Source organism: Melozone crissalis, unplaced genomic scaffold (assembly GCF_028551555.1).
Source record: "Melozone crissalis strain CALT ecotype California unplaced genomic scaffold, PUWL_Pcris_2 ptg000012l_1, whole genome shotgun sequence".
NCBI classification, from domain to species: Eukaryota; Metazoa; Chordata; class Aves; order Passeriformes; family Passerellidae; genus Melozone; species Melozone crissalis.
The window spans coordinates 6507224-6524780 of NW_026535790.1; the positions used below are offsets into that span (position 1 = coordinate 6507224).

General features: G+C 42.4%; 1 protein-coding gene across 1 annotated transcript; it reads left to right on the top strand.

Moving 5' to 3' along the window:
• Positions 1 to 11186: 11186 nt before the first annotated feature.
• RMI2 (RecQ mediated genome instability 2) lies at positions 11187 to 16809 on the top strand. The gene is given in 4 exon segments (XM_054271168.1): positions 11187 to 11192; positions 15688 to 15801; positions 15804 to 16095; positions 16661 to 16809. Coding segments are annotated over 4 exon segments (561 nt in total).
• The last annotated feature ends 748 nt before the right edge of the window (positions 16810 to 17557 follow it).

Below are 17557 nucleotides of genomic sequence, written 5' to 3' on the forward strand. Positions count from 1 at the left end.
AATCTGGCTTCAAAAAGTGACCCACAAGCAGAGTTTTGTGCAGCATAAAAAAGAGAAAGTGATCCTGAGTGTCTGAACCTGCCAGTGTAGGTTGCCAAAGCAATTCTTGCTGAATGAACTGCATGTTTGTACTGGTTATTTAGAAACAGCTTTAAGAGACTTTCCTCTCCTAATTTCACTCATACCTTAACTTTGAGACACTGACAGTGTCACTGCCAACTTCCCAGAAGTCCTGTGGCTGATTCTAATTTACATAAACTATTCTGCATACTGCTATATGCAGACAGAAATGGGTATCTTCTTGGGTTTTGTTTCTTCCCTTATCTCCTCCCAGCCCCCTTCTCAGGGCTGGGGAAATATGACACATGCCTGTGCAGGCAGAAGCAGACCTGGGAGGATGTGTGCATTTTTCTACTCTGGGTTTACCACACTCAGGAGCACTCCATGACTGGAGACAATTCCTCATCACTGGGGATTTAGTAACCATTCCCCTCTGAAAATGGGATTTCAGTGCAGTCATGAGGCTGTGCAGAGAGCCCATCACTCTTCCAGAGAATCGTTACCCCATTTCCTCTTCTGTTCTCCTAATTAGGAGTTTGCACTTCAGTAGAGCACATACCACAGCCTTCCTGCCATCCTGTACCCTGGTACACACACCATGGTTACATAGCCAAGAACTGAAAAACTGGGCAATATCAGATTTATATTTGCATATGCAACCTGAAATCTGCCCACTCACACATGTGTGCACTGACTGACACAGGGGTGCTGGGGAAATGTGTGATCTCAACTCTCACAAAACTAGGACAGAATTGGCAGGAAACAAGGAAGGCCCTGTCTCAATTTTAAGGGCTGGAGTTTGAATTAGTTTTTTTTAATATGGTTTCCTATAGATAAGTCTGTGTTCTACAAAGAAGAAACTTTGCTAGCATTCCAGAACAGGTTTTTTTAATACAAACTTACTGTTGTTTTAATTATGTTAATAGCCAAAAAGATAATGTGCTGCACGTGGGAGTGCAGGACTCTCCCAGGTGCTGAATGTGGAAATCACTGAGTAGAGGCAGGATAGGCTGGCAGAACTGAGGGTCCCCCTGCTTTTCTGGATCTTGGAACTCCTGCTTTACTTAAAATTAATCACAAGACACCAGAAGTGTTCAAATGTTGAAGAAAAGTGCCTTTGTGGTACTGTATCTGCCTGTGCTCACAAGGCACACACTGCCAGCATGCTGGTTTCTAAACAGAGCTGAGCAATGCAAAGCATCTGTGCAGGTCAGGGATGACTCAAACAAATCTGAGTCAATAGAGAGGAGGCAGAAGGGGCAGTATTTCTTCCATCTGAAGTGAATGTATTGAAACCTCATGAAAAACCAACGCTAAACATATGAGGCCTTTTTGAAAGTGTCTGTGTGCAACTGCATCCACAACATGCAGAGTGATAAAATCATCTCCTGAGCTGAGTGGAATGGCAGAGCTGAAGGAGGGCTGTAAATAAAGGGTAGGCGGTTTCCTGCTAAAACTCCCCTGCATGTCCAAGAACCCACTGTGACTCAGCCCTTGCAGTCACTGGGAACTCGGCACAGACACCCTTTCTGGTTGGGTGGTTTTACTTCTCTTTTTGTACCATACCAAGAGGGGCTCCATTCATCCCTGGAGGGATCAAATTGACAAATATGACCCATTACTTTTTATTGTCTTAAGGTAACAATCTCACAGTAGACCCAACAGGACTGTTCAGACTTCTTGGTTAGCAGTGACCCCACCCACACCTGCAAAATGATGTGTCTGCTTGGATCCTTCATGTGAAAGTTCTTAGGACTTGTATTCACATACTTTTACTGGGCTCTTACATGCATCTCTTGATGGCCTAAAAATCAAATTTTTCTTGCTTTCATTTCATGTGCAAGAATATTCAGAAATTACTTTTCTTCTTTTTTTTTAAGAGTATGTGTGTAAATATGCTAAATAGGAGACTGTTGACAATTATACATTTGTTTATAATACATTTTCTAATGTACCTACTGTTCCTTCAAAGAATTAACACCTATGGAAAGATGAACTGAGATGGAAGAATCCCATATTAAGGTAACAGCAGTAGCAATGTCTACTAGCTTTTAGATCAGCAGCATCAATTCTCACTTGCACTAGAATATTTTATGTCTGAAGCAGTCACATATCATTTTATTCTTCTGGGCTCATGGTTTTGGAACATCCTTTGCCATTGAGACAGTGCTTTCCATGATCAGTTTGGAATTTGTACAGACAGTTGCCTTTTCAAAGTTCTGTACACACACAGCTTTAAACTTGGCATTGGGAATTAATAGAACAGGTTTGGGAGGTCTGCAGGTTACCATGAACTGACCTAGAACAAACTATTCTTTTTCCCTCTTTATCCATACAATATTTATTATGCTGCTTCTTTCTTTACACTTCTGTTTCTACCTTGTCTCTTCTCCACCACAGTCCTTTATTTTATTTATTGTACTCCCTCTGTGCTAGTTCCAGCTACTCCTTATTGGTTTCCTCCATAATAGTGCTGGAACATTGTCCCATCTAACCTTGCTCTGTGTGAACAAATACCTGTGGCCCAGGTTTAAAATTTAGTCTGCTCGATTTTTTTCTGCTTTCCAGCCCAATGTTATCTAAGTGACCCTTTAATTTCTGTTAAATACCTCTTTTAGTTTCAAGATCCAGTCTGCTGGACTTTTGCTTTCTCTCTCTCTGTTATATTAAGTATAGTTTGTACAGGGCTTTATCTTTTATCCTTCTGAGAATTGTCTACTTTCTCCAGAGTTTTCAGTTTGGCATCTGAAGGTTGTCTGTGGTTCCTTGTTAGTGAACTTCCTTTCTGGGAAGTTCAACCTCCTTGTATTCTGACTCAAGTCATTAGCATCAAAGTACATTCTTCTTTTTCTTTCAAATTCCTATAACTGCCCACTTTTCTTCTCTTTTCTCTTCCTCAGTCCCCTCCAGTGCCCCCCACAGCAGTGCTCTGCAGGGCATGGCCTCACCAAAGCTGGCTCTCAGTCGCTTTCCCTCAGCCAAGTGAATGATGGAGGTCTTGGTGTGCTTTGCAACCCTCCCCTCTGAAAAGCAGGAGTCAGGGTTTGCCCAAGTACACCTGAGGAGCTGGGGAAGGAACTCAGATTATTGCAGAGGCCAGAGGGAGCTGAGGGGCAGCTGGCACTGGGGACCTGCCAATGGAGAAGTGGAGTGAGGGACACAAAGATCACCGGGTCCAAAGACAGGGGGAGCTGACAGCAGTGGTGAAGTGCTGGAGATGTGGCATGGATGAGGGACTCAAAGGCAGGAGGGGCTAGGGCTCACCATCTTTCAGAGCTGGTGCCATCAGCTGAGACTCTGGCTTGGGGACCTAGGACACAGTGACCTGCCCCATCCCCCTTCCTCCCCATGAACTGCCCTAACCTCTTTTTCTTCTACCAGCAATAGTGTCAGTACATTCCACATTCACTTCCAAATAGGAGGGTTAATAGACAACCTGACCACTCTGATATCCACGCTAAATGATAATTTTATTTCACCAGGTGACCAGAACTCTCCTCCTCCTCTTCCTCCCCCACATACTCTCATTTTAAGTATAGTACTTAGGGAGGATTGTGGGGTTACGTGGGTGGCGCCCCACAAGCAGAGTGGGTGCTGTGATCCTGCCTTCTGAGAAGAGCTCACCAGAATGACCAGGGAGGGCAGTGAGTGGGCAGAGCCCAGTCTGGGAGTGCTGCACCTCCCAGCATCCTGCAAGGTGACTGCTGCCTGTGCCTGTGACAGGACAGCCTGTGCCCACGTCAGGGGGGAAAGTGCTGCACCTTACTGGTCATGGTGACTCATTTGCACCTTTTGCTACATATGGCACGAATTTCATTTTGAGTTACTCCTGTGCATCATTATTTTCAATATTTCCTTCAACAGAAGCTGGAGCCACAGAGGTGAAATTACATTTGCCAGAATCTGTCATTAAAACTGACAGCTGGTTCTCATTAGAAATAAAAGAATCAGGTTTTGAACAGCTCTAAACAGTGCCATTTTCAAGTAGTTGCATGTGGAGTAAGACTGTCCATCAGAAATAATAAAGAGAATATAATCCCAGGTATTCAAATGCACCTGCCTGTACTGTTCCCCTATTAGAGTTGAAATCAAGCAAGGAAACAGTACTTGGGGGACAAGTCCAATTAATCATGAAAAAGAGGAATTTACCAGATGACTAGCAAGCCTGTTTTAATTTAAAGGGAAATTTGTGTCACTGTTTTGTCTTTTCATAACAGTGTGTGCAACTTAACACTAAGCATTAGCTTCAGATGGGCTTTTGTACAGCCTTGGATTACATCCACAGTTTTGGTCTCATCCATATTGTGAGGCTGCCAATGTCTCTTTGGCCATCCAGATTTATGTCAATTGTTTATGGCCTCAAATAACTGTACTGCAAACTCCTGGACTATTCAGAAGACATGCTCTGCCTTCAAATACACACCTTTGTTGTGGCTTGGAAAAGTTTCCACCAGGACTTTACCTTAGTGCCTTCTCTGGTTTTTTCTTGTGCATGTATTGAAGTATTTTACAGGACAGATTTAACAGGAACTTTCACACTGCCAGTCAGGTGTAACTGCAAGGGTTTTCTGCTGAAATAGAAAAGCCACACTGAGAAATAAGGCAAACCAAGATAGCCAGAAAAACACTCACTTGAATTGTGTCTGTTTATATTTAAATCTCTCGTTTGGAGGAAGTTCTGTTTTTACCTATAATACTACACAAGTTCCTACAAAAGTCACTTCAATGTTATTATTACTCAATTTCTGAAGAAATCATTTGGTTTTGTGTTTAGAAAACTTACTGCCAAGCCCCCTCTGCTGGAGGGAAAAATTGTTTTCATCCCTGCATGCTGAAGACATCTAAAAGCATTCCAGCTTATTACTGTGCAAGTAATTACAGGCTTAGAGTTCACAAGATCTTTACCACCTTTCTATTATTATCTATCATTATCTGTCATAAGTTATGCTTTAGAGAAGAGTTTGGATGATCACTGCAAATTTGTTCAAATTATTCCATCTGAATGAGTCAGTGTGTTGAAAATTCATCTTCTCAATTGATTCTTTTATCATCCAAGTTATTTTCAGCAGTGTCCACCCTCTCCATCCCCTGCTATATCTCGTATGTATTATTTACATCCTTTGTCAGCAATCATTACCCTCTGTTGTAGTGACCTCACAACAGCAAACAGGAAAGGTTTGACTGCAAGAAGCCCACGTGGCTTTTCTAAGGCAATTCAAACTGCAGAGATGTGCTTTGTCTTTCTGACTGCTCTGCTCCTCTCACAAGTGTGACAAGAGCAGATCACTGTGTGAAAGACAAGGTGATGTGCTGGTTAAACCACACTTGTCATTTGTGTGTGACAAACCCTTTTACAAGGACCAGCTTTACACTTACAGATCAGGAAACAGGCACAGCAAGGAAAGACAAGCCAATAGCTTCAGCATTGAATGAGGACATGGATTTCAGCCCTGCTCTGAAACACACTGCCTGGTGAATTTGTTCTAGTTAATTAGGCTAAAAGCCAGAAAAGAAGTGTGTCACAACATTAAGCATTGCCCAAGAAAAGTTGGAAGTTTCTGAGACAAAGTCCTGGACCTGTTTACGGTCCTCTGTGGTGTACATTGAGAGTGCTGAGTTTCTTTGAAAGGAGATCCAAAGCAGCCAGTGTGCCGTGCAAGCAGCCAGTGAGGAGCTATTGCCTACAGAGCTGAAGCTTTTCCTCCCTTGAGACTGTTAAAAAATGGGTCTCTGAAGAAAGGCAGTCTTTTAAAAATGGAGCAAGCCAAGAGGATATTGTTGGGGCAGCTGATTTGTACTTAGACCTCCTCAGAATGTGGAGAAGTGAGACTTGTGCCCCTGCTTGGCAGAGAGCAGTCAAACTCCAGTTTCTCCCTTTTCTTGCAGTTGTCCTAACAAGTGAGTAGCAGTCTCCTCTCAGGGAGAGGGAATGAGGAGTATTTGTTAAGTATTTAAGAATTTAACATGTAGAGGAGTCACTTGTGGCTGGGAAACACTGGATTCTGGTGACCCCTCTGAGAGCTGTTAACTCACTGCACATTAATCAGTTCTTAGACAAGCTACTGAAGTGGTATTTGAAGCTGAGACAGAAGTCACTGGCTCACCTCTGTTAAATCAAAGCCCCAGCCTGCAGGCCTAAAGGCAAGGCCCATTCTTTCTGTAGGTCAATGGCTCTTGAAAGCCTTTCTGTGAACTAAAGCAAGTTCACAGGAAGACCAGAGAATGTTTCCTTCTATGGGTTTGTGGTGTGAGGTATTTCAATTTAATTTCAAAATAAGCTTGAGAAGCATGTCCTTGAGTCCATGCCAGGGAGGGGTTTGAGCCTGAGTCCCCAAACTGAAGCACCCACATTCCCACAAAAGATCTCACTAGTAAACTGCTGGATAAAATGGCGGAGCTTGAAAAAATGATACCCCTTTAAGAAAATGTCTCTATTGAATGAAGAAGTCTCTGAAGGGATAAGAAATACTTCAAGCCTCTCCTATTAGATTCTGATGGAAAAAATAGTGACAATTGTTCCATAAACATCAAACTAGCAACACTGAGGGAAGGAAAACTATACTGAATTGGTGTTCTATGTTAAAATATATTATGTTAAAAATGTAATTGTATTTCAGATGAAAACATGAACTAATTAAAGTTGCCTAGAATATATTCTAAGTACAAGATATAAGGTTAAATGACTATTCAGCCTTAGCTGCAGTAGTCAAATAAATGTTAGAATTAACAACAGGTTTGGACCAGAAAGAAGTAGCCCTGAGTTCTAGGGAAGTTAGAAAACCCAGCCTGTCTTTGGAAACTCATGCCCAACAAGGCAGAGAGTTAAAAACAAGTAGTCTCAGTTCTCCTGTATGCAACATTTTGTGACTATGCAACATTTCCTGGCTGATGAAATGCAGCTGCAGTACCTCCCAGGTGCAAGTCATCTGTTGCTTTATAATTTCAATGCAATAGTTCCCTTTCCTTCTGAATAAGAAGGTTTTATTGCAGGGTCTGTGTACACTAAAGGAAGAAGGGAGGAAGGGGGGTGGGAAAAGGTATCAGGAAGTGCTTCTGTCCCAGGCAGTAGGTGACCAGGGTCAGCTCTGCAACAGCAGGAGCACCATCCTGCTGAGGCATGGACATGCTGAAGTTCAATGCAGAGTTTCTGGGTCTGCAGTCTAGGGGTCTCACCCCACCTTCCCAGGACTCTTATACTTGTATGATCAGAGCTAACCTGCTTCCAGAGGCCAAACTGTGCCCAGCCAAGCTGTAGCACTTAGAACAAGTGCTGGAAAAACAAGCAGAAGTTCCCTCCTGCCACTCAGTGGGATGTAGGACAGCGATTGACCCAGGAGATAATTTCTTTCCTTACAGAGGTCTTTTCATGCAAAGCCTGTTCATTTCTTACCATCTGAAATGCACAGTCTGCCCATTTAGGCAGAGCTGCAACATGAAGATACAACTTGAGAGCTATTGAGCTGAGGCATTACAAATCCAGACATTTATAGGCAATATAAATGTGTGAATGAAAAGCAGCAAATGAAAACCATGATGGAAACTTGTTCTTCAGTATGAGCTTGCAAGAGACAGATACCAGGAAAGATGAAAGCATTGCTCCTAAGGCATATATCTGCAACTTTTCTGATGAAATAATAAACAAATACACTCTTTCCTACTCATCTACCAGGAATTTAACCAAATTTCGTGTAAGATTACAGACCATAAACTGTAATTTGAGGACATTGCAAAACATGAAAAATGCTTGGAATTCAAGGACAGAAACTTTTACCACAGTTCATGGCACTCACTCAAGCTCCTTTTATGACTTTACAATTACTCTTTACAAATGTTATCAGTTCACAACACTCCACAGCTGTGTGATGGAAATTGCAGAAGTACTGGTGGAGCTTCATTGCTTTACATCTGGGAAATGCAGCCTTTAGAAGGAAATGCAGCCTTTGGAAGGAAATGCATCTATCTATTGTACAGATCAAAAGATAAATGAGAAAGATTCTCCAGTTACTTTCAGTTCTGTTTTCTTTGGCTGGAATTTTTGTTTTCCCCATCATGTGTCCAGCCAGAACCCAGGCTAGTAGAATGACATTTCTAAGAAACAGAAGGGAAAGTTGCCACAAGCAAAAGGGACATTCACCAAACACTGCCAGTTTTGAGTAAAATGTGGCACTATTTAAATGAACATTCCTGTGATTGTAAACTTCAGAGATTTTCTTTATAAGAACTGTTCCTCTCAGCCTTGATTTTGGAAGTTGCTAGTGATCATTACTCGGGCTGATACCACAGGAGGCCTGAAGTGTGGAGCATTTTTCAGAAGGCACTGTATACCCATCAAAACAGGGAATACACCCTTCAATCAGAAGAATCAGTGATTGCTACTGAGCAGCCCTGGTTTTATGAGCAGTATCTACTGTTATTTAACTGGGCCAGCCAAAGTGTGAACTATCCACATTATATATTCTGAATCTAACCTACATACATGAATGCCTAATTTTTCCGGGCAGGGAAGAGCAGTGGAACTGGAGAGTGATTGGAGCCAGCCCAGTTGCATTTGCAGAATGTCTGCCCAAAGGTATTAATTCCTTCATCAATATGCTTAACTGCTGTTCACAAATGTGGATGGACTTAAAAAAGGGGCCTGGAGACTATTTTTGCTATCCCCAGACACTCAAGTACTTCATTTGCCAGAAATGAATGTAAAACTAATTCCATTAAATGGCAGCATGAAAGCAGTAGTGAGTGTGCTTCAGCCTCCTTAGCTCCACTGGTGAGTGCTGGGAGCTCTTGTGGTCTGCAGTGGACTGAAACACCACTGAATTCTCAGCAAAGGAAGACCCAGAGGTAGCAGAATGCAAATAAACCAATGGTCTGTGTCAAATAGTAGGGTCAACTGTTCAAGTCTCCCTCTGCCTTAAAAATCTATGAAAACAACAAAAATGAAAATACCTGACACACATCTTGTGGTTATTAGTAATCACAGTATTATTTTTATAGTAGTCTAGATAACGTATTGGCAAATCAGAGATCTGTAGATAAGAACAAAAATCACGTGCCTTTCACTTTCGCCAATATGATTTCTCATAAATGAGGCTGTAACCGGCAGTGGAGCCCAAGATCTGCAAAGCTTTGCCTTGCAAATCCAAGGTCATGTGTTGCTTTTTTCCGTTCTCAAGTGTCTATTGTCTGATCTCATCTATTGTCTGTTTGTAGTTGTTCAAATTGTAGCAGAGCTTCAGCTCTTCAAATGCTCCTGTGTAATATTTGAAATTACTTGAATATAAATGCTTGATGTTTGAAACATCAAAACTCCAAAGGTGCAACCAAAAATGTGCACGTGGTGTCCTGCCAGCTCTGCACAGACACTCTGTGACATTTGCATGAGTCTGAGGCATCATCTGCACTGAACTGATGTCTCCTGGTTGGCTCTTACAGTATTGACAGTTTCTATTTTGAACAAACAAGCACTGATGGCTTTTGCAGTAGAGTGCACTACTGCAAGTCTGGTTTTGTGGGCTTGTCAGGTTTTGAAAATAAGGTGTACTGGGTCTGCATTTATCATTTACTGCTGCTTTTCATGACAAGCTGAAAGCTTGCTAAGTTTTTGGCTTCAATATACTTGGATCCCTGATGAGTCATTTTTTTGGTTGCATTTGAATTTCAAGTCCAAGTTTTGTTGTTTAGTTTGGAAGGCAGCCCTATATAGAGCTGCATTCAGATACAACCATTGTGTTGCACACTATATGCCATTTTCTAGCCTTCTATAAAAATCAAATATTTTCATATGAGTAATCAGTAAATATTTAAATATATTCAGGTAGATATACAGTTGCCTCACTGAAGACTTCACACAACCTTTAGTTTAGTAGAAAGGTCAGCTTACCTGTATATAAAAAGTTACTTTAATATTTCTCCTTGAAGTAGGTCCTTTTCACAGTTTCTTTCTATGTTCCTCTGGTCCTTTGTTCGTTTCCCTGTTTGGTTCATACTGAAGTCTCACTGGAGGAGCTGATTAAAATCTTGCAGCACCAGTAGGTATATTTGCCTTCACAAAAGCTGAGAACTGAGATGCTCATGGATCAGATGCCAGTTATGGCTGTTCAATAACAGTGAATGCTAGCAATAAAATTGTGACCTTCATTCCATTAAATTCATAGTTGACCTTGCATATTCTGGGCTTAGGGGAAAAGAGATGGGTCTAAATTAGAGAGTTTCAGCATAGTGCTTAACATAAGGTGCTGTACAAACTACAAACTAAAACCTGTGATTAAAATTACTTAAATCAAGAGGTGGAGGCAGTTTGTGACATTTTAATGTCAATTTGTATTTTAAAACATGACATTTCCATATGGCTTATAGAGGTCTTTCTAAAATAAAATGATGAGATGTCTTCCTATTGGTTCATGCAGTCTTGTGTCTTTTGACTTTTTTAATAAATTAAAGAACCCTAAGAATGTGAAAACATACTTCATCAATTATACACTAAGTGTTCTGATTTAGGAAGAACTCTGTGATTTAACATGACGTTTTATATCTTCTTCTAGACCTATTAAGAGATAAGTAGGCCTTGTATATTCATATATAAATGTGACTTCCATCTAAAATTACTGCTATTAACATGCCAACATTTTTTCATTCATTCATTCACTCCTGCCAGTAGTTGGGGAGCAGGCTGCTATTTGTGGAGGCTATGGCAGTAAATGCATTCTACATCCAGGCTTGTAAGCACTTCTGGGTTTGAATCTTGCCTTACAGAATACACATCATATAAGAAACTGGAAACTCAAGCTGCTTTTGGTCCCAGTCCACCTATGTACACAAAACCATGTAAGTGCTATTGTTGAGCAGCTTCAAACAAAGTTTCACTGCTGTTGATTTCCTCTTTATATTTTTGCTTTTTCAGTCATTCAGTTGTTTGTTGTGAATCCAGTGTGGTGCTGTAGCTGTGATGTTTTTAGTATAAACAAGATAAAGTTCATAGGGAGAGACAGTATTTTTGACTGGACCTGAGAAAGATCTTGCCTGTATGAAAATTTGACTGTTAGTTAAAAGCGTCTCCCTATTAAGCACCAGAAATTTATTTCATGGATTTTTGAATATTGCCTTGATTATTACAGAATCCTGCCAATGGAATGGCGGTAACTTCTCAGCCTTACTGGCTTCTATGTAGATTTCTATTTGACAACTCAGGCTTTAAGTTTCAGGAAGTAAAATGTCACTCTGCTGCTTGCTGTTCTTTAAGAAAATTATTCTTCTGTCACATTGCTGAATGAACTGGATGCTGACCATGCTAACCAGAGTGTATTTGTGCAAGACCAGCAGCTGCCAAGGGAAGGCACTGTGATCTGTATTCCCCTACCCTGATTATAGGGACTCTCCAGTCTTGTTAAACTTTTGCTAAATATCCAGTTCTTTTAAAAAGTGAAATTCAGTCAAAAAGGTGAGTGACTGAAGTCTCCTAGCTACTGGTCCAGCTTCAGTCAGGATGAAGACCTAATGCTTTGTATACCATTCATGTTTCCTGTTTAAAGAGATCTTTTTCTTGTGCAGGAGTTTGAACAAGCCCATCTGGAAGCCAGCTCTGCAGACCATTTCCAGAGCAGCAAACAATACTGGTAAAGACTGATTCATTCATTTTTTTCTTTAATCGTGTTATATTCCTATTCCATAGAACACTGATTTATTTAATTTACACGCCAGCATTTATATACCATGGAAAGAAACCAACAGGTGACACCCACTTCTGCAGAACACAACTACAGTTCTCTAATTATTTCCTCTAAGTATTCTCTGTAAATGAAATGAGTCAGCTAAGCAGGACAGCATTGCCCTTTTTACAGCCTGCAGGCCCCATGGCAGGGATGTGTGGTGAGTGACAGGAACTGGTTAAGTCTGCATGCCAGTGGGAGCAGTGAAATAATTTCTCATGCTGAGGCTGCCTGTACAAGCTGAGGTTTCCCCCCCACTCTCTGAGGAGATTCTGTTTTTCCTCTCCACACACTGGGTGCAGCTGGCAGCTCCTGGCAGCTACAGGAAGTCTCTTGCCATAATCCACCGCAGATTCCACTGAGCACAAGCTCACATGTGATGCAGAGCATCTATATTAGGTTCTAAAAGAAAAAGAGCACTGGGGATGCCTTGCTAATGCTTTGGTTGATGGTATTTGCCACAAAATTAGGTCACCATATCTTAGAGTGATTCCTCTGTCACTCTAAGTGCAGGTTTTGGCTTGATGAGACCATGGGAGAGGCCAGACTCTTCTTCTTGTTGTAAGTAATGAGGTTCTGATGTCTGTTGCTCACATTTACCTGCCCTGTCCAAGTCACATCTAAAATACCACTTATTCAGAGCCACCTCCTAATGAAAACCTTGGCAGGTTGCACCTAGAGTTCTCCATATGCCTTTGCTGGCTCCAGGTCTTTTGAAATTCCTGGTCAAACACAATTTAGTATCCATCTGCCAGACTGCTCTGCCCCAAAGCACAAATTACAAGCAGCTGATGCTCATGTTAGGAATGTAAATACAACTGACTTCCAACCCACTAATCCATTAATTTCAACTCATTGATCCATTAGTTTCAAATCATTAATTAAATTCAGTGATGATGAGATAGTCTAAAAACAAAAAAAAAAACCTTGAAGGATGTTTTTCCAGACTTAGTCAATATGCCCACACTGTATCTTTTATGCAATACAAAACAAACACCAGGAAGAATGGAATTTTATATTCTTGTGTTTGTGTTGTATTGTTCTGTGTGCAAGGTAAGAAAATAAGTCTAAATTAGGACAGATCTCTTAAAGGTCAAATATGAATACCAGGGAAAGGAAGACAGTCTCAGAACCCTCACTTGCAGAGTAATTATTGCAAAGATTGTTTTCACATCTTCCTTCAGTGATGCTGAGCTCCCATGTGCTGCTTCCTTTTTCTGCATGAGGATATGAAAGGCTCAATCATATCATTTGCAGTTTACTCTGTGACTGTGGGCAGGCATTGTTGCTGGAGATGCCAGAATAGAGAAGGTGTTGGCCTGCTCCAGTCACATCCTCTGAGTTCTGAATCCTCTCAATCCTATGAGTTTCTGTGAGTTTCTGGGCTGACCAGAGACAAGTGTTTTTTTACAGATCTGTTTTATGGGTATTTGTGGGCCATTCAGACATTACCATTATGATCATTTATTTTTCAGCTCCACACTTTGTGACTTTTCTTGCAGTCAGCTGTGGAGCTCCTAGCTAGATCTATTTCTAAAGCAAGTGCATACAAAATACTAAAAATAAAATTTAAAAAAACCCCAAATTTATGATTACTTGGATTCCAAATCCTAGAAAAAAAATTTAAAATTTGTTTGAAATCCATTTCGTAACTTCTCAGTACTAGGAAAGAGAAATAAAATTGAAGAACCTGTTCTGTACACATTGGCCAATGGACTGGAAAGAAGGATTTTTAAAAACTCTTTCATGTATAATGAAAGGCTGTAAAAGATCAGACTTCCTGGCCAAGGGAAAGAAGGATTTTTCTGCTTCTGTAATATCAGCCTTTTAGCAAAATTAGGGAGAGAAGCAGGGAATTGCTTCCATTTTAAGTAGTACCGTCAGTGGCAGCACAAAAAAAGTCTGAGCTCGACAGAAAATTTCAAGTTGCTGCTTCTTTGGAAATCTCTTTTCACAGAGATCTGGGGTCAAATTCTTTTCTAAGCTCTCTTGGCACCATACCAACAAAACCCTGCCAGTGTAATTGAGGGAGCCCTGACTCCTGCTCTCATCTGGACTGTGCTGTCTAGGTGTAGTCTGACCTTTCTTCACCCACACTGTGACCATCTCATGTGTGTGTTAGCCTGAGGAATAATGTCCTTGAGGATTGCTTTGAAGTGAGGTGCATATTGTAATAGCAGGCAGGAAATTGATTCCTTCTCTTTTAATCCGTACAAACCAAAACTCTCGCATTCCGTGCTCTCAAAAAATCTGCTCATGTTTAATCCAGTGTAAATTAGTGCCTGCCTACCACCAACTCTGTGCCTTTTCCAGCTGTGTGCTGAGCTTCCTCTGCTACCCTTAAATCAGAGGATGACACTGTGGGGTCACCTCCAGACCAGTCTGTTGAGGCCTCAGACGTTTTCCCTGCAGCTGCAGAACGTGTCTGTGCTGAGCTGCACCAGGTCTTGGGGAAGAGCTTTGCAGATAGTTCAGCATAACTGTGCATTTTACTGAAAGATAAGGATTTTCTGGTTTAGGAAAACAAATCCATTTCTTGATGCAGGTTGCCAGTGCTTTTGCCCTTCTTATAACACCGTTTCTTGAAGGCAAATCTTTTAAAAGGGACCTTTTAGTCTCTCCTGAAGATTACACTCTTGTAGGGGTCTTGCCTTGATCTGTAGATTTAATGGCTTAATAAGCATTAGACACTCCTATTATGCAGTAACAAATAGGAATACAATACTTTTATCAATATTTGGCACAATTAATTTTTTTTTTATGTGAAACTAAATATTGATGCTGTCAAGTGACTGCAGCTTAAGGGCATAAATTACAAATATTCTCCTGTGAGCCTTGCTCAAATCGTGCATTCATATACAGGAACCATCTAATGTCTTTCTATTCCTGTAAGCTATATGATTTGATTGCCAGATTACATGATTCTGTATTGTGCTTAGATGTCAGTGTTTTTATTGTTATTACCAATATTATGTTTTATTCTTACTGTAAGTGGTAACAAAAAATTAACTGCTTCCTTACACTATAAAAAGAATACGGTCCCATTTACAGAATGTCTCCAAACAGAAAATATATTTGGAAAGGAAAAAGACCTGAATAAATAATTCACAACATGATGGGTGAGTAGGTAAAAAGGTCTTTTGATGTATTTTGCTACTCAGGAAAAACCAGATTTTTAAAATAAAGTAACTGCCTATTTTAATGGAGAACAAAAGCTCTTCTAAAGAAGAATGATTGCAATCAGTGTATTTTTACCCATTCTGCACTTTTGTAGGTAATAGGACTTGTGAAAGTAATGAAGCCATCCCTTTGGTTTTCCTGATTCTTGTCTTTGTTCCATCCTCCTGTTTCTTCATTAGCTTATTTCTTGGCTTATTTTCTAAATGAAATGTCAACCCACCCGTCCAAAAGAAACCATAACATTTCAAGAATACCAGACTGCAGCAAAGTGAACTAGCCTGTCGGTAATATAAACAGACAGTAAATAAATTGGTTAAAGACTTGGAATTCAAGTCTCCCATAATTAAACTGCCCATGGTTTCAGTGCATTATGCTCCGGATTTCCCCAGAAGAGCATCCCTGGGAAAATCAGCAAGTGCATTTTCCTGTTTTCTCACGAAACCGGAGCTCCCTCAACTCGCACGTAAACGCCGCGGCCCGGTGCCGCTAAGCAGGGGGGGGGCCGGGCTGGCTCCGGCAGGGGCCGGGGGCAGCGCCCAGCGGCACCCTCGGCTCGAACCAGCACCGAGCCCAGCTCACACTGCCTTTTGCACGAAGGGGGCCGTTCCTGAACTGGAACCAGGCAAAATGACGGCCACTCAGGCTCTGGGCTGATCCAGGTGAGGGGCGCTGGCACACGGTGCAGCCGAGGGCGACGGGGCGGGTGAACCGGCGGGGGCACCCCCTGCGCTCCGCACCCTGACAGCCCCGCACGGCAGCTCCCGTTCCGCGCAGGCCGCTCCGCAGCCGGAGCGCTGCCGCCGCCCAGGGGCGGGGCCGCCCTTGCGCTTCCCGCCCTCAGCGGCTGCGCGCCCTCAGCGGCTGCGCGCCCTCAGCATGGCCGGGGCGGCGCTGGGCCCGCCGGGCCCGCCGGTGAAGGTGCTGGCGGCGCAGCTGCGGCGGGCGGAGCGCGGCGCGGGCGGCACCTGGGAGCTGCGGCGGGCGGCGGCGGGGCGGGCTCCGCTGGCCCTGCGGGCCGTGTGGATGCAGGGCACCGTGCTCGAGGTGCAGCGCGGCGCCGAAGGCGGCACGGCCCGGCTGCAGGACGGCAGCGGCGCCTTCACCGTGCTGGGCGTGGAGCAGGTGCCGCAGGGCCGGCCGTGCCTCAGCGCAGGTACCGCGGGCCGGGGTCCCCCGCGGGCAGCGGGCCCCGTCCCTGTCCCTGCCCGTGCCCGTTCTAACGCGGTTCGGCTCATCCCAGGCCCGGCCGCCGTGCTTGGCCCCCTGCAGGAGGCCCTGAACAAGGAGAGAGATTCTTCTCCTATTTTTCTTTTCGCTATCTTGCTTTCTTTTCCTTCTTTTTCCTTGACCAGAACTGCCCGTTCAAATGGAGAAGTGTTGGTCTGCAGTATTGCAGAAACTGTGGTACAAAACAGGCCCGTTGCTTAAAACTTCAGTCCTCTGACCTATCCTCAGTCCACTCACACACCAGGATAAATTTGTGGTTTTTTGGCTCTTAACTCTATGTGGAAATATAGTTGAATGTGCCGTAGAAGTGATTGTACAGATAACAAAGCCTTTTTCTGAAATTTAGTTCTAAGCAATCGTCATTCCTTGAGTTTTCTTTCAAGTATTAGCATCTTCAATTTGCACCGTTTACTTGGCTTTAAGTAGTTTGGCTTATGAATTTAAATGATAATACAAAGGTTAATGAAATGTAATGCTTACTTGTTTTTTAGGGAAGTATGTAATGGTGATGGGTGTGGTGCGGTCCTGCAGTCCGGAGCCCATTCTTCGAGCAATAAAGATGACAGATCTCTCTGAAAACCCCATTCATAAGAATATGTGGAACCTTGAAGTGGAGGATTTGCACAGAGTCATTCCCTAATACTTTTACTTTCTGCCTAAAAGAACTGGAAATTTGTTTTCTTTTGCTTTTTGGTGCAGAACATTGGACTATTCTGTGTAACCGCTCCTGGAGTAAACCAGTGAGAAGCTGGGCTCAGTGAAACGTAGGGACCAATGCTTATCTGATAATAATCACAGTTCATGTCTCCCAGTGTTTTTATACCAACGTTTGAGCAGTGCCTATTTGATGTTTTGATGAAGATGTCCATGCCATTAAAAAGGCTGTATGTTTGTTTCTGTGTGTGATAGCTGCTGTCTGGGGGGGCTCGTGTTGAGGCAGGTGTTTTACAGCAGGGTGTTCATGGCAGCAAGGGCTGCACAGCACTCGTGCTACCAGGGTGAACTCAGTACCTGGCATCAAGCCAAAATGTGTTTCAATCCATTCAGGCTGTGCTTGGAAAGAATTGTTTTCACCTGTGTTTTCTATTTCAGTAATCACCATGTTTGTAAACTGCTTGTAAGACAGGTGTCTCTTGGTAACAATTAGCAGTGTCTTGTACTTAAAATACCTCTCTAGTTTCTGAAGTACTGAAAGTGGTAATGACCCCTCTGTTCCAGTGAAGTGAATGAAAAGATGTGATGCTGGATTCCTTGGAATAGATTCTCCAGGTGCAAGATGTAAATTCTTTTTACCTCCAGAAACAAGTGTTCTATCCCTAAGTGCATTTTTCTTTTTGAAGGTTTTTTTTTCTTCCAGTGTATGCTATTTTTGTTATTTTTAACATTCG